The sequence below is a fragment of the Clupea harengus genome, chromosome 4 (assembly GCF_900700415.2).
Source record: "Clupea harengus chromosome 4, Ch_v2.0.2, whole genome shotgun sequence".
NCBI lineage: Eukaryota > Metazoa > Chordata > Actinopteri > Clupeiformes > Clupeidae > Clupea > Clupea harengus.
Window position 1 is genome coordinate 1,122,347 of NC_045155.1, and position 17,844 is coordinate 1,140,190.

Sequence of the window (17,844 nt, forward strand, 5' to 3'; positions counted from 1 at the left end):
AATGTAGTTGGTATTATTGTTATAATTTTTTTTTAAACTACTAAACTGTGATTTTTATTGAGTAAATAATCTATTTTGTAACTACAAACATTCTTATTTGCTACAAGCCACCAACCACTACTTCTTGTCTAAGCGCTAACTGCTGCTTGTTGATTATATATTTAACACCCCCACAAACACAACCCCCCCGCCCCACATACACATACTTGAAAAAAACTCACTTTTTTATTTTTATTCAATTCGTGTTTCAATCTGTACCCTAAAACCTGTTTCAAATATGAAGAAATAATACTTCATCATGTAAATCACATGTTTTTTTTTTAAACTCATCTCCACCATTAATTAGTAGGGCAGCCATCATTTTAATGGATCCTCTGGTTTCTCTTGAGATGACACATTCGGCTAAAGGGTTTCCACACTGAAAACACTGATGTTGTTTTGCCCCCGTATGGATATTCTGGTGTTCCTTGAGATGAGACATTCGAATAAAGGTTTTTCCACACTGAGCACACTGATGTGGCTTTTCCCCAGTATGGATCCTCTGGTGTGTTTTAAGATTACCCATATGGCTAAAGGTTTTTCCACACTGAGAACATTGATAAGGCCTTTCCCCAGTGTGGATCCTCTGGTGTTTCTTGAGGCTAGATATGTGATTAAAGGTCTGTCCACACTGAGAACATTGATAAGGCCTTTCCCCAGTGTGGATCCTCTGGTGTTTCTTGAGGCTAGATATGTGATTAAAGGTCTGTCCACACTGAGAACACTGAACTGGCTTTTCCTCAGTCTTACCTGTCTTGTTAGATTGGATCCTTTGAATGTCTCCTGTAAGATTATTTTTTTTAAAGTTCAGCAATATCTTCACTCTTCTCCTCTATCTGGGATGTAATTTCTACAATACATAACAGATTTTTTAGTTTTGTATATATTGGTTATTTGCTAGAAATGTCTCACTTGGAAGTGACTTAGGATAAAAGTGTCTACCTAGAGACTAAATGTAAATGTAAACAGAGATACACACACATGATTTACAGAGTTTGAAAAAAACATTATGGCAGACACTTTCACAATGTAACAGACTGCAAATAGTATCCCATAAGTAAGATATTCCCACAGTATTTCTGTTCTCTGAATAGGTCTCACAGTGTGAAGCACAAGTTAGCCATTCTTTAAAATTAAAGTATACTATACATAACACATTACGATGAACAAGCAACTTACTTGTAAGAGAAGAGACATAGTGACCATATTCACTTAAATCAAATTCTTCTTCATCTTTAATTTCCATTGGTGAATACTTTTCTTCTTTCAAGGTCATGGTTGGTGATGTGTACATTTCGGTCTTGATTGCACATTCCATTCCAGGCTTGTCTTCCACTAAATTTCAGACATACTCTTGTAGGAAATCATCAAATTCTTCTTCTTCTATTATCTCCTTCTTCACTGACATGAGCTGTTGTGATGGTTCAGTAAATCCAGACATTTCTGACTTTAGTTCTGTTTTGGAAACAGTAACTCGGTCAAACTATCCTTCAATGCAACGATATAGTGAAAATCTGCAAAAAAAAGAACAACAGTATAGTTGTACTGCGGGTGAATTACATATAAAGTATACTTCCAGAGCATCCCAGTGCCAGCCTTATTTTGCTGTCAGTGTAGTCATTGAATTTCACATGGGAATACAGTATGTCTTGAAGTAAGACAGGCTGTCCGACTGTCATTATAGCACAGTTAATGACAGTCGAGACTAGTTAATTAGAAATAAGCCTATTATCATTAATATCATAATTATCATCAGCCTATTATCATTTTTTTGCAACAAATTACTGACAATGAAACTTATGAAATTGTTGTTTTTAGGAGGCCAAAGTAGAAGAAGGAAACATGACAATTCTCTCAAAACAAAAATATATTTTTAATAACGAAGACCCAGGAAAGATACAGAAATTCACGTGGTAACTAGCTTTAGTAGTTCTTTTCCTGCCAGCTACAACCCACACATAACATGGCAGCAAGCTAAAGAACTACAATCCCTATGAGGAAAAGCCACAAGGTTATCACAAAAGGTTGAATACAAACCTGTACCTTTAACACACCATTACCCCGTTACTACGGTGAGTGCAGAGTCTGTTTTTTCAAGGTAGCCATGTTTGTCTGTGTCTACACTTTTCAATGACAATGCTATGCCCCCCCTCCCCCTGCTCTTTCTTGCTTCCCCCATCTCTGACACTTAACACATCTTTGAGCTGTAGATAATCTTCATTTCAGGCGCTGTTTAGGCCATGTATCTAGAAAGCTTGCACAAACACTACTTTTTCTTGTCTAGGCGCTACCTGCTGCTTGTCAATTATATATTTCACACACACACACACACACACACACACACACACACACACACACACACACATACACATACCTGGAGAAAAAAAAACACTCACTTAAAAAAAAAAAAATGTATTCATGTTTCAATCTCTACCCTAAAACATGTTTCAAATATGAAAAAATCACATGTTTTTTTTAAATCTTCTAATCAAAAATATTTCAGTAAGTGATACTCCATCAATTATTAGCAGGGCAGCACATCTTTTGAATGAATCTTCTTGTGTCTCTTGAGATGACACATATGGTTAAAGCCCTTTCCACACTGAGAACAATGATAAGGCCTTTCTCCGGTATGGTTCCTCTGATGTATCTTGAGATTAGACATATGGCTAAAGCCCTTTCCACACTGAGAACACTGATGTGGCTTTGCCCCAGTATGGATTTTCTGGTGTGTTTTAAGATTACCCATAAGTCTAAACGTTTTCCCACACTGAGAACAATGATAAGGCCTTTCCCCGGTATGGCTCTTCTGGTGTTTCTTGAGGTAAGACATATGGATAAAGGCCTTTCCACACTGAGAACACTGATGTGGCTTTGCCCCAGTATGGATCGTCTGGTGTCTCTTGAGATGCGACATTTGGTTAAAGGCCTTTCCACACTGAGAACACTGATAAGGCTTTTCTCCAGTATGGATCTTCTGGTGAGCATTAAGATGAGTCAATAAGCTAAAGGTTTTTCCACACTTAGAACAATGATAAGGCTTTTCTCCAGTATGGATCTTCTGGTGTCTCTTGAGGACAAACATTTGGCTAAAGGTTTTTCCACACTGAGAACACTGATGTGGCTTTTCTCCAGTATGGATCCTCTGGTGTCTCTTGAGGACAGACATGAGACAAAACGCCTTTCCACACTGAGAACAATGATAAGGCTTTTCCCCGGTATGGATCCTCTGGTGTCTCTTGAGGTCAGACATTTTGATAAAGGTTTTTCCACACTGAGAACACTGATGTGACTTTTCCCCAGTGTGGATCCTCTGGTGTCTCTTGAGATAAGACATATAGCTAAAGTCCTTTCCACACTGAGAACACTGATGTGGCTTTTCTCCAGTATGGATCTTCTGGTGTTTCTTGAGGTAAGACATATGGATAAAGGTTTTTCCACACTGAGAACACTGATGTGGCTTTTCTCCAGTATGGATCCTCTGGTGTGTTTTAAGATTACCCATAAATCTAAACGTTTTCCCACACTGAGAACAATGATAAGGCCTTTCTCCAGTATGGATCTTCTGGGGTTCCTTGAGGCTATATATGTAATAAATGGTCTTTCCACACTGAGAACACTGAAGTGGCTTTTCTCCAGTATGCTTCATCATATGTACGGTTAGGTGTGAGCGATCTGTCTTTCTGTCTTTGTTTCTTTTTTCCTCAGTTTTCCTTCTCTTGTTAGACTGGATCCTTTGAATGTCTCCTATAACATTATAAAAAAAGTTCAGTAATAAAATTCACTCTTCTTCTCTATCCGGGATGTCATTTCTACAACACACATGCATATTTTTGATATTTTTTTTGTTAATTTGCTAGCAATGTACATCACTTGGGAGTGACTTAGGATAAAAGTGTCTACCTAGAGACTACATGTAAATGTTAACAGAGATACATTCTCTAAAATTGTAAAATATACATTACGATAAACCAGCAACTTACTTGTAGGAGAAGAGACATAGTGACAATATTCACTTAAATCAAATTCTTCTTCATCTGTAATTTCCATTGGTGAATTCTTTTCTTCTTTCATGGTTGGTGACGTGTACATTTCAGTCTTGATTTCACATTCCATTCCAGGGTTTTCTTCCACTGTCTGATTTGCAGACAAATATTCTTGTAGGAAATCATCAAATTCTTCTTCTTTTATCTCCTTCTTCACTGACATGAGCGGTTGTGATGGTTCAGTAAATCCAGACATTTCTGACCTTAGTTCTGTTTTGGAAAAAGAAACCCGGTCAAACTATCCTTCATTGCAACGATATAGTGAAAATCTGCAAAGGAAGAACAAGAGTATAGTTGTACTGCTGGTGAATTATACATACAGTATACTTCCAGAGCATCCATGTGCCAGCCTTAAAAATGTGAGTTCATTAATCTGACTTTGTGGTGTTAATATAATGCTTCTTCTGTCTGACCTATTAGCTTCCTGGATTCAAACCTAGCCAATTAGCTGTAGGAGCTTTTGAAATGCAAAATAGCATGACAAAGGATTATGGGCAGGAATTCCATGTCTCTGAGCACCGTTTACACGTCTGATGGCCCTCGGGTGGGCATGGCCATAACTCAACCTGCTGAGACTACACAAAGGAGTGTAGCAGGGGGGTGGGGTGGATGTGTGAACTGAACGGTGATGGAGATTATGTACCTTACTCTTACGTTCTCTTTGGCAGGCCTCCAACTAAACCTTGCCTGTACATCTATTGTGACTGACAGAGAAATCGTTTATTTACTCACAATTCTCTCAGAGATGCTTGCTGACTTGGTCTTGTACTGCACCTTTTATCTTTATGTTCATACAATAGGATAGACACCTGGGGAAGAGGTTGCAAGTAAAAAGAGAAAGAGAGAAGGTTACCAAGGTTTACCCTTTTGCAATACAAATTAGTACACATATTTATTTTTGCTAATGTTAAGCATTAAAAGTCGTAGTCTGTGATTGGCAAGAGGTTGGTGATATTTTAGCTCTACAGCCAATCAAATCACACTGGCACTGATTGTTTCCCATTTGCAGGGCCAAGATTATAAGAACACCAGAGTTCTTCTGAGGACACACCTTGAACAGACAGCTAGAGGAGCGTGAAGAGCAACTTGAATTTGACCAAAAGTGTACCTGTACCTTTAAGTTTCTACATCTTTCTCTGATTCAGTGATTTTATTGACATGCACCTACGGGTCACTTTACCAGGTACACTGATCAAAGCACCTGCCACAGCTTTGTCACATTAGTCCATACTTTTTTCTTGTAATTGTTCAGCAACAATCAATCCCAAAGTGCTTTGTACAATTCATGATTTTATAATTTACACACACATTGTCATGAATCATGTTATCAATGGTAAGGATAGCTATTGTATTTCATAGTTACAGGCACAAAAACAGTAGTAGGAGATGAAGACAGAGAAGGAATCGTGTTGGTGGAAAGAGGACCAGACAGAGAATAAGGAGGACTATCATTTCAGCATCATTTCAGAGGGGGGGGGGGGGGGGGGGGTAGGAACAGTGGAGGAACCCCACAGGTGAGAGACTAAAACAGTCACACTTTATGGCATGAAACAATTTTTTCACCAAGTGTGGAGTTAATAATTAATGAGACATGTAGACACGTCAAATATTTTTGTATTGCAGGGTTCTACAACTTGATGTCTTCACAAAGAAGAGGTTTATGTCCATAGGTATGTATGCTTTCTATACTCTACTCCTAAAGTATTTGTAAGTGCACTTGATTACAAAAGCTTTTTTAAACTATTTTCAGTGTTTGCCCAAAGGTTAGAGAAACAGGGTGCTCAAAATGGACTGTTTTCAGAAAGAGAAATTGGATGGTGGTTATGGGTGATTATTATTATTTAATTTTTTTTAATTACATTGTTCTTATCATTAGTTAATCTGAAACCTATAGTGACGCCTATTCCATCCACGATCTACTTACACTACTTGCATTGCACATCAGCCTTCGTCCCCAATATTGCAGAATTCCATGTTTATTCTGATGGTCATGTGAATTGTAGGCTATGTTCATGTTCTACTCAGTGGAATGCTTGAGGGTGCTACAGGTTGGCTGCTGTTTGCCTACTAGAACCGGGTTCTCTGGGTGCTCAACAGGGTCTGGTACTGAATCAGACAGCGATGAGTCTGTGCCTGACCTGGAGAAACAGGATTCTGCACAGACACAGCAGGCTCAGGTAAGAGCATCAGAACTTAATTTCACGTTTCAATTTCATGTTTTTACTCGTGCTGGTGATCAGCGCTAAAGTGCCGTTTTTGGTAAATGTTGCTGTTGAACACTTCAGATTGTTTTGTGACGTTTTGTGTGAATGAAAATTAAATTAAATAATATGAAAACATATCATCTACTAATAGGTATTTGAAGAAAACTTACATGGCACTTTTCTTCCTCTCATAGCTTGCAACTGCTACTGAAATTGATGAGGAGCCAGTCAGCAAAGCTAAACAAAGCAGAATGCACTTGGTCTGTGTGTTGCAGTGGGCTAGTCATGCTATTAAACTTCATCATTTGGGTCTTTCTCTTGCCAAGCTTATCTAAAGTCTCTGCAATGTGTCTTTTGTGATTGCGGACAATTTGTAGAATTTTCATGGTGACCGTCATTGTAATCTTATTTTGAAACTTCAAGGTTTCGATTGGAGAACAGGGCACTGTTGAAACAAGACTGTAGTTTTTAGTACCAAGAAAGCATGGACTAGATAAGTCGAAGCAAAATGCAGTCCCAAGTTTGTGGTTACGTGTAGCACAGGACTTTGTGAATGTTTTAGAGATTGTTGCATTTCCCCTTGATCTCTACCCTCCGTTATAGTTTAGGCTATGTCCAAGCTGGGTCTCCGCCACGTGACTGGTGTTACCAGGGTAACAATCTGCAAATCCAAGAACATCGTCATCACCAAACTAGACGTGTACAAAAGTCCTGCTTCAGCTACCTACATTGTATTTGGTGAGGCTAAGGTAAGACAAGTAATCACAGTTACGACACGGTTGAAAAGTCCATCCTAAAATATGGATGTTGCATTACATTATTCCATTCTGGTATTTCAGCTGCCCTCACTCGCAATATTGTTAGAATTAAACAAAGCATGAGTAGATGTCTTGCCCTTTGTGATGATTGAACAGCACGACTTTCATTCTTCTGAGTCTGATGAAGACAAATGGATCTGTGCTGAGAGGGAATCCGGAGATTAAATGTGATTTTGGTAATGATCCCAACTCCCAAAAGGGTGTCACTTAAGCATTTTGCTGCTCTTCTCTCATCTCCAAAAGATTGAGGATCTGTCAAAGTAAGCCCAGTTGGCCGCTGCAGAGAAGTTCAAGATCCAGGGAGAGGCTGTTTCAAACATCCAGGAGAACACAGACGCCCACCATACAGGAGGAGAGTGGTGGTTACTATGTAAATATACTGCCAGCTACAGGTCTTTCACATCCGTTTTAGTAGCTTAGAATTATTACTATGATGCCATTAACGTGCATCCTCGAGGTCGGAATAGAATCATTACTCACGCTACAAATAATAATACCAGGAAGGTGATATATATGCAGAGGTGTAAAGTAACGAATTACATTTACTCACGTTACTGTAATTGAGTAGTTTTTTTGTGTACTTTGTAATTTTTAAGTCGTTTTTGAAATCGGTAATTTTACTTTTACTTAAGTAGATTTTGACTGAAGTATTGTACTTCACGACAATTCTCGCTGCAGTGGTGGATGCTGCATAGAGTGGATGATGGAGTCGATGCAAGGCACCGGTGCCGAGTCACGAGAGATAGAGATGGAGGAAGATGATAGTGCGGACTGCCAACAAGCTGCGGTCAACCAACAAGCTGAAGCACCGAACGCAAAATATGCGTTTCATGGCACTAGTAGCCTCATTTTGGCTAGCAAAACCGCCCTGAGTATGCTAACGTCGACAGCCGTCATCCAATAGACTAATAATAATTCCATTCCTGTCTTCCATTCGTTTCAGGTCATAGCATTACTATGTTCAGTCTCTCATATTGTGTTAAAGACTGCAGATCAGTCATCAGCAATGAAATACACCTCATAAACTGATATTAGGCTAATCATTTGGCTGGCTCCCATGCCTTGAAACAGAGCAACGTGAATGTGCACACCATCGTTGTCAGACAGTTGGACAAGTCAATGTATATGTCGTTATCTGGAATTTATCACGATGTTTAGTCAGATAAGTGGTGGCTTTGCAACGTGCAGGTCTTTCATGTTCATGCTCAGGGGTCTCGGTTAGCAAGAATTGAGGATTATGAATTGTGATGCATGTAGAAATAGAAAATAATGCTATAATTCGGTATACTGTAGGTCTGTCATCTCAAGTAGCTATTTATAGCTATTTCTGTGTTATGATGCACTCTTGATAGCAGCTCAATACTTAATTGTCAGAAATGTTGTTTGTCATTCTACAGGTCTAGTCTATGTCAGACAACACCTTGACCAGATGTTGGAGGCTGGAGCAAGTCGGACAACATTCATCAGATGAAGATGATTTATTTTCCTCAATGAAGTCCAAAAGGTCAGAAGGTACAGGGGAGTTAGAAGGGTACCTAGCCTGTGTCTCAGTCAATATGGATCTGCTGAACGCCTTTCAGAATATCAAAAAACTGTCCCGGAAACTCAATACTGGCCTACCTGCCTCGGCCGCCTGCGAGCGACTCTTCAGCTGTGCTGGATTGCTGTTCAATGCAAAGCGAGCCCGGATGAACTCTACTCACTTTGAAAATCAGCTGCTGCTCAAACTCAACAAGAAGTTTGTAGACTAATGTTCTAAAGGTGGACATAAGTAAAGTAACCAAAGTTTACAGTGGGGCAGCGGCAGCGGCAGCGGCATTTTAACTTTTTATTTTAGCTGTCATGTGGTTCATGTCCTCCCAAAAGTTCTTAAATGTTGTGTTGACATGTTTAATGTTTAACATGTTTAATGTCATTGCACCTATATTCCTAAAGATTCTCCTTTAATTAAAAATAACTAGTTTTTGTATTGGATTTATGACTCCTTGTCCTTTTTTGCACTATATAGGAGCAGCCCCCATCAAGTTGTTGAAAGTAACTAAGTAACTTTTACTTAAAGTACATTTTAAATTAACTACTTTTTACTTTTACTTGAGTAGATTTTTAGATGGGTAATTTTACTTGTACTTAAGTAAAATTTCATCAAAGTAATTGTACTTTTACTTGAGTACAACATTTCAGTACTTTTTACACCTCTGCATAGATGAAACAGGTCTAACATACCCACTAACATCAGTAACAGTTCGCCACAACTGTTTTTGGAGTAGCCAGACACATAACTATCATCTCCACATATTAACAAACATTAACATAGTAGCTGCTAACCAAACAACGTCATTAGAGTACAGAATTCTTGCGTACATTCATATGATAAGAAAACAGACTTACAGTTCGTCAGGGACGCACAAACATGTCGGAAAGGAATAGGAAACAGGGCTAACATCCACTATTAAGCTGTAAACAAACAAGCAAACTATTGCCGTGCAGACTCCTCTGGTGATTTGCCGCGAACTGACCTAATCACGTGTGGCTGCCAAAAAAAGATCTCCGCATATGCGCACAGGCAATCCGCTACAGTCTCTGGCCTTTCTAACCATCTTTCTAACAACCTTACTTCCACTGTGTCAGGTGATTACAAATTTAAATGTACCAAATGAGGTTGAATTTGCTGCTATACAAGAATGCAGAGTTAATTAGCCTTGTTCAGCTGTACAGCGCATGAACCACTACTATCCTAACTGATTTTCGGATTTTTTTGTTGACGAGACGGGTCAATCATAATAATCACCCATAACCACCATCCAATTTCTCTTTCTGAAAACAGTCCATTTTGAGCACCCTGTTTCTCTAACATCCAGGAGAACACAGATGCCCACCGTACTAGTCCAGGCAAACTAACCCCTTTTGGAGCCAAAAGTAGAATAAATTGTAAAATAATTTTTTGAAGCTTAGATTATTTCTCTGAGGTGTCCAGAACAACATACCAAAAGTCCTAAGAAATCCTAGTTGAGGAAATATGTTAAATTCTCATCGATCCGAGATGTGTGCCAATAAGGCCAGGCAACATTACACCCCAATGGGGCAATTTTTTTCCTTTACTCCTATCAAAATGAAACTTTACACAATAAAGCTACCCATGAAAAGTAAAAAATGTTTGTATTACAAGTTTCTTTGAAAATTAATTTTACTATGCAAATGAGCTATACACTAATCGAATATGCCCAAAATACACCCAAATAGGCTTAATTTTTTCCTTTACTCCTACCACAATAAAGCTTTACATAGTAAAAGTATACATGAAAAGTAACATTTTTTGTATTACAAGTTTCTTTGAAAATTAATTTTAATATGCAAATGAGCTATACACTAATCGAATATGCCCAAAATACACCCAAATAGGCTTAATTTTTTCCTTTACTCCTACCACAATAAAGCTTTACATAGTAAAATTATACATGAAAAGTAACTTTTTTTGTATTACAAGTTTCTTTTCAAATGAATTTGAATATGCACATGAGCTCCACACTTATTGAATACGTCCTAATTTGCATAGGCAGAAACACCATTCATATGTATAACAAATACATCGGCCCAATCTTCATCCAATCATCCTACTGCCAATGGGTGATGGCAATGCTGCTTTTAGACTGGCCTCTAACCTGAAAACTGCCTGGCTTGGTAGTACCTGCCAGGGGTATAACCCCCCGCCGGTATAGTCTTCAGGGTCACGGAGGCACACAAGCCTCCCCACCACGACAAGGTAGCAACAACAGGGGAGGGCTTTTTTTGGTGTTTTTTATTTTAGTTTAGTTTTTTTAGTTTTTCTTTTTAAAGTTTTTTTTTTTTTTTTAAATCCAGCCTGGATTTGCCATCAGTGTTCAAGTATGAACTCTGCAGTCACCCGCCTGCTTTGTTTGAATCATCCTACCTTCCCCTACAGGCAAACAAGGCAATTCTTGCCGATGTCCTCTGGAAATCTATTGAGCAGCAGCAAAGACAACCCAGCAGTGATGTGCAGCATGTCCTTGATGGGGGTGCATTACTACATCGTTTACCATGGCCACAAGGGTCCACTTATGACAGTGTGTGTGAAATGTACGTCAGATATGTCACACAGAAATATGGTAAGACTACTATCATAGTCTTTGATGGCTACAAAGAAGAACCAACAATAAAAGACGCCACTCAACTGCGTCGGACAGGTGCTACTTCCGGTGTGATTGTACACTTCTCTGGTGACATGATCAACCAATCCAAAAAGGACCAGTTCCTTAACAATAAGGAAAACAAACAACGGTTCTTGGTTTATCTCAGTGCTAAACTTGAGAAGGCTGGGTGTATCACAGACCATGCAAAGCACGATGCAGATGTGCTCATTGTCCAAACTGCCATTGCCTCTGCCAGAACAAAAGACAGTCTTAGTAGGTGATGACACAGACTTGTTAGTACTCTTGTTGCATCATGCTGATCTGAATGCACAGGAGCTGTTTCTGGCACCAGAACCAAAGAAAGCAACAAAAACAAGACAGATATGGTGCATAAAGCAGACGAAGGAGTTACTTGGTCCCAAGGTGTGTCTCCTCTTTTTCTCCTCTTTATCCATGCCATTTTAGGCTGTGATTCTACGTCTCGTCTATTTGGCATAGGAAAAGGAATGGCACTGAAAAAAGTAAAGAATGACACTAGCTTTCTCGAACAAGCTAAGGTGTTCAGCCAGTCACAGGAAAATGTGGGAAAAGGCATCATCATTGCAGCAGGTGAAAAAGCTCTAGTATCACTGTATGGGGGCGAAAAAGATGAATCACTGGATATGCTGAGATACAGGCGATTCTGTGATAAAGTAACTCAGAACTCATCTCCAGTGGAACCTCAAACTCTCCCTCCAACGTCAACAGCTGCGAAGTTCCATAGTCTTCGGGTCATTTACCAAATGATGGAGTGGAAAGGGGGAAGTGAACGTATGGACCCAAAAGACTGGGGGTGGCATGTTTTGGATGGGAGATTTATGCCAATAATGACCGATCAGCCTGCTGCACCACCAGAAATACTAGATGTAGTCTGCTGTAGTTGCAAGAAAGACTGCAGCACAAAGAGACGCACATGCAAAAAACATGGACTCCCTTGCACTGCCATTTGCGGAGAATGTCGTGGTACTAGCTGCACAAACTCAGTTGCCTGATTTATCAGATGAATATGAACCAGAGGGGAAGAATTAAGCTAAGAACAAAGCAGGAACTGATATAGGGTGTGTCAGAACCAAGAGCCACAGAGAAGGGGTCGAGGATCCAGGCTGGATTTAAAAAAAAAAAACTTTAAAAAGACCACAAAATAAAAAACACCACAAAAAGCCCTCCCCTGTTGTTGCTACCTTGTCGTGGTGGGGAGGCTTGTGTGCCTCCGTGACCCTGAAGACTATACCGGCGGGGGGTTATATCCCTGGCAGGTACTACCAAGCCAGGCAGTTTTCAGGTTAGAGGCCAGTCTAAAAGCAGCATTGCCATCACCCATTGGCAGTAGGATGATTGGATGAAGATTGGGCCGATGTATTTGTTATACATATGAATGGTGTTTCTGCCTATGCAAATTAGGACGTATTCAATAAGTGTGGAGCTCATGTGCATATTCAAATTCATTTAAAAAGAAACTTGTAATACAAAAAAAGTTACTTTTCATGTATACTTTTACTATGTAAAGTTTTATTGTGGTAGGAGTAAAGGAAAAAATTAAGCCTATTTGGGTGTATTTTGGGCATATTCGATTAGTGTATAGCTCATTTGCATATTAAAATAAATTTTCAAAGAAACTTGTAATACAAAATTTTTTTACTTTTCATGGGTAGTTGCATTGTGTAAAGTTTCATTTTGATAGGAGTAAAGGAAAAAAATAGCCCCATTAGGGTGTAATGTTGCCTGGCCTTATTGGCACACATCTCGGATTGATGAGAATTTAACATATTTCCTCAACTAGGATTTCTTAGGACTTTTAGTATGTTGTTCTGGACACCTCAGAGAAAAGATCTAAGCTGCAAAAAATTCTTTTACAATTTGTCTGTCGAAAAACACTACTTTGCCTGGCCTATACAGGAGGAGAGTGGTGGTTACTATGTAATTATACTGCCAGCTACAGGTCATTCACGTCCGTTTTTAGTAATTTAGAATTATTACTATGATGCCATTAACGTGCATTATAAAACAATTGGGTTCTATTGAATTATTTAGCTGTTTCTGATTGGACGAGAGACGTTCCATGAGTTGGAATATCCCAGGACATCCCAACTCGGACTTTTCACAGCTAATAATAAATCACTCCGCGATGAAACATTCTATAGCACGTTGATACAATTAAGCGATAACCGTTAATTCAAAGTTCTTATAATTCCAAAAGACGTTGACAATGGAACTATTTTTTTGTTGCGGAGAAACAATGGCGAAATAAACATTTTTTAATCAATAACTTCGTGTTTAAATGTTAATTGGTTGACTATAAAATTGTTTTATAAAAGCAATATAGTACTCGTGCGAGTGGGGTAGGTAAGGGATATTCCCACGGGTGTTGTTGCCTGCGCCACTCGGCCTCCGGCCTCGTGGCTATGGCTAGGGCTCCTGCCCTCAGGCAGACGGTACAGATCCTTTAGAGCAGGGGTGGCGAACCTGCGGCTCGCGAGCCGCATGCGGCTCTTTGCCGGCTGACGTGCGGCTCGGCTCCAGCTCGAGTGCTCACTGACTTTGCTCTTGGTGTACAGAATTTTCATATTGTAAAATAATTAAACATCTAAAATGCATATGCATATATTTGGCAATACAGACAAAAAGCTGTCCGATTTGAATGTGGTATTTATTCATGTATATTTTGTCATCACGCGATCTTGAGAGATGTCTTTAAGTAACGTTAATGTTCCAAACATGAAACATTCTAATGTGTGCACCCAGTCTCAGAGAGTTACTAGCCAGACTAGCAGTAGCTACTGACAGAATGCCATGGATCCAGGAAAGCGTAAAGCTAAACGAAAATATGAAGATGTACACCGGACGTTTTTTGCCTGAATGGGAGGAATTATTTGCGGAGCGAAATGGAAAACCCCTCTGCTTAATATGCTAGACGTCACTGTCGCATTTTAAAGCCTCAAACTTGGAGCGCCGTCTCTCCACACACCATGCTAACATAGCCCAGGCCAGGAGTGCCTAAAGGCACAGAGCTGTGCAAGCACAAGGTAAATACTTTAAACGTCCGTCAGAGAAACAGACTCAGCTTTTTCGGAAATTCACGATTTACTCTGAAACGGTCACGTTGGCATCGTATCAGGTGTCATGGAATATTGCTCGAGCAAAAAAGTAATATAGTGAGGGAGAGTTTGTGAAGTCTTGTGTACGTGATGTCGTTGCTATCCTCAACCCTGAAAATGACGGATCATAGCGGTCTGTGTCAGACCTGCAGCTGTCAGGCACGAAAATTGAACAGAGAATATCTGACATTAACAACATAATTGAGACACAGTTATGTACAGATCTTGAGAAGTGATCCCTGGAGTAGCCCCCCCAAAAGTTTCCTTAGCCCCACCGAAAAATATATATGAAGTTTAAAATAGTAAAAGAAACGAAATAGTTAAATCATCTCGAGTTAATTATAGATGTCGTGGCTCTCTTTTATCATGCCGGTTCATTGATCCTGTGGGTATGCTACCCTACTCAGTAGCTTCGCCAGCTATAACTAGCTAGTGAACTCTAGCCTACAACGTTAACCAACTCACTTGAGCTGCAAATCCCTACCATGCTACAGTATAATTAGCACCTATCTCAGCAGATGTCTTCAATATGTTTATTTTTGTGCCATATTTTAAATCAAAATGTGTTAATTTCTCTTCCTAAAACCCACGAGAGGACACTATTTAAAAGGTTATTTTCAAAAAATTCTTATGGGGGAGCATGCCCCCAGACCCCCCTAGTTTTGCTGGGTCACAGGGAAAATTATAGGTTTTATGTAGGGGCTTTCCCCCCCCAAAAGTGGGAACCTAGATTCGTGTGGCTCTTCGAAATGGTGTTGGGTTTTGTTGTGGCTCTTTGAGCTGGACTGGTTAGCCACCCCTGCTTTAGAGCAAGGACCACGCGTCTTAAGAACAGTTTTTTCCCGACAGCCATCAGAACTCTAAATACCGACATGCACTAAACACTAAGCACTTTATTGACTACAAGTCACATACCATCTCGGTCACCTTACACATGTGCATAAACAAAGCTGTATTAATTGATGTATTTATTGAAGTACTTTGGTCTATGCCACCGCACTTTGTTCTACTCTTAATGTATATATATATATTTTTTTTTTTGGGGGGCTGTTCCTACTGTTTTTTGGATAGTTGTAGTATTGTTATGTTATATGTTGTTGTTGTGTTATATGTTGTCCCTCGTCACACCAACAGGAGAAGCACTCAAAATTTCGTTGTATAAATACAATGACAATAAAGGCTTTTCTATTCTATTCTATTCTACTAAGCTGTAAACAAACAAGTTAACTATTGCCGTGCAGACCATAGACTTGTGGCTCTGGTCCCAGTGCTCAGGAGATCCACATTTTCCCCTTACCTTTCATTTTCCCCCTTGATGATTCAATATTTCTTAGACTATAACGTTTTGTGTTGCGTGGTTTATGAGTCTACCATCGACTCCATACAAGGTGAATAATGTTGATTAAACTTGACAGAGAAAAGGTTAATGGGGTATTAACATAGCATAGCTAACAGTAGGCAAGCCTATATAGTACAAACTACGGCTCGTTAGCGAACTAAAACTATTTACACCATCACTCACGTATGAAAAAGACGGTTTAGAAAACAAACATGTTTTAAAACGGCCTTATACTGATCAAATTATTACTTACAACACGTCTCCGTTTCAATGGGTTGGAGCTGTCGCGGCAGCAGTGAGATAGGTCAAACTTATTAAAGCAGCGTTCAGTGAGACAAATGAGCTCGAGCAACTTCCGGTTACGATTTTTCAAAATAAAAGTCCCTTATTAGCCCCGTGTTTTCTTAAACTGTCAGAGATATTAATTTCATAGTAACATCAAAATGGGTTAAAAACGATTCACTGATGTTACAAAAGTAAGGTTTTCTTGTTTTAATATAATGAACACTGACTAAACAGGCAATATTGTATTAAGAAAAAGTAAAACACACCCCAATATGCTGATAACAGGATTATGCCTTCATTAAAGTTGGTTGAACTTGTTCAGAACACTGTAAAGAAAGGGTAAAATATGTTTAGCAGTCATTATTCTGGTCATTCACTGTGAAAAAACACTTGACACACAGATCACACAGGTGAAAAAGGATTATCTCCAATGCCAGGGTATTGCCATGTGACACGTATCACACTTTGCTGATGAAACTAAAGATTGTGTCTCAATGAAAGGGGGGTGGAATATGTTCAGGACACTCCAAACATTAAATAAAATGTGTGAAGTAGTTGAGATTTAGGTCCCTGAAGGCTCCACAATACTTTAAATATAGGCCTACACACAGGCGAAAATGCATTGTCTTCAATGGTAGGGCCATGTGATACGTATTACACTTTGCTGATTAAACTAAAGATTTTGTCTCAATAAAAGGGGGGTGGAATATGTTCAGGACACTCCAAACATTGAAGAAAATGTGTGAAGTAGTTTTACATCCCTGAATGCTCCACAATACTTTAAACAGAGGCCTACACACAGGCGAAAATGCATTATCTTCAATGGCAGGGTGTCTGATCACCTGTTTAAAGTATTGTGGAGCATTCAGAGACGTAAATCTCAACTACTTCACACATTTTATTTCCGTTATGTTGTATTTTATAATTCAGCACTTTTTCCACCTTCTGTTTTTATTCGTAGTTTCACTCCATTCAATGTTGTCAATAAAGGAGCAAGAAGGATCATTTTCCTGGCTCTTGAAAAAGGAGTTTGGCTCGCTGCTTAATCTATATTAACGCTGGGAAGCATAACATATAGACAGAGCAGTACAGTTTTGACTAAATGTGCAACGATTTTCGCTGACAACAACTGGTTTATCGTTAGAAATAACATAAGTACCTCAACTGGAAAAAATCAAGGTTGTCCCATTTTAAATTACAAGTTGAACAGAAACGGGGCTTCGGCCCACCACCTGTGTGGCTGCGAAAACAGATCTCCGCACATGCGCACAGGCAATCCGCTACATCCTCTGGCCTTTCTAACCATGTTTCTAACAAGCTTACTTCCACTGTGTCAGGTGATTCAAAATGCAAATTTGCCAAATGAGGTTGAATTTGCTGCTATACAAGAATGCAGAGTTATTTAGCCTTGTTCAGCTGTACAGTGGATGAACCACTACTATCCTAACTGATTTTCTGATTTTTTTGTTGACGAGACGGGTCAATGCCATCATGGTAAGCTTGTTCTCAAACATTATTCATGCTATGGTCATTGAAAATTATTTTTAGATTATCTTTTCCACCAGTGAAGGTATACTAGAAGATCCTACATGAGATACTATCATGAGAATATTATTACCCCAATAATGTGCAGTTTGAGTTCTCTTCTGTGATGACTTTTCAGTATGACTTTTGTTCTTCTGAATCTGCTGAAGCCAGTTTTTCTGCCCTTAAAAAGAGCTTTCTTTCTTTCTTTTACAAACTTGTCAGTTGGTCAAATAACCCCTGCCTTATTCATTTACATATGTTTGTTTCTTTGCAGAAACTGACAATGTAGGAGGACGCAAAAATC

General features: G+C 39.2%; 2 protein-coding genes and 2 non-coding genes across 13 annotated transcripts in view; 2 read left to right on the plus strand and 2 right to left on the minus strand.

The window, feature by feature from the left end:
- Window positions 1-200: 200 nt before the first annotated feature.
- On the minus strand, window positions 201-4,155 carry LOC105900422 (zinc finger protein 883-like). Its single transcript, XM_031565459.2, has 3 exons — window positions 4,023-4,155; window positions 2,579-3,786; window positions 201-784 (listed from the first exon to the last, which is right to left on the minus strand). The coding sequence occupies exons 1-3, from the start codon at window positions 4,153-4,155 to the stop codon at window positions 272-274; spliced, it is 1,854 nt and encodes a 617-aa protein (XP_031421319.2). The 3' UTR covers window positions 201-271.
- LOC116220255 (zinc finger protein 664-like) overlaps window positions 1,472-17,844 on the minus strand; it is a 90,263-nt gene continuing 73,890 nt past the window's right edge. For 5 of the 10 annotated variants that reach the window (XR_006152351.1, XR_006152356.1, XR_006152353.1 and 2 more), the window contains one exon: window positions 4,236-4,354. The gene's annotated coding sequence lies outside the window, so the exon portion shown is untranslated. Of the gene's footprint in view, window positions 1,495-4,216; window positions 4,355-4,817; window positions 4,895-15,981; window positions 16,064-17,844 lie in introns of those variants that run through there. The other 5 variants (XR_006152352.1, XM_042707556.1, XM_042707557.1 and 2 more) reach the window with 3 other exon arrangements.
- On the plus strand, window positions 7,183-7,258 carry LOC116220397. Its single transcript, XR_004163637.1, has one exon. It is a non-coding gene; the product is annotated as a small nucleolar RNA SNORD59 (small nucleolar RNA).
- Window positions 17,656-17,731, plus strand: LOC116220394. Its single transcript, XR_004163635.1, has one exon. It is a non-coding gene; the product is annotated as a small nucleolar RNA SNORD59 (small nucleolar RNA).

Bases quoted from the DNA above. Each gene is read 5' to 3' on its own strand.
- LOC105900422 (XM_031565459.2), bottom strand. From the start codon at position 4,155: ATGGAATGTGAAATCAAGACTGAAATGTACACGTCACCAACCATGAAA. The intron at 3,787-4,022 runs GTAAGTTGCTGG...ATAATGTTATAG, and splicing joins CTATGTCTCTTCTCCTACAA to GAGACATTCAAAGGATCCAG. The intron at 785-2,578 runs GTGCTGCCCTGC...AAGACAGGTAAG, and splicing joins AGAAGATTCATTCAAAAGAT to ACTGAGGAAAAGCCAGTTCA.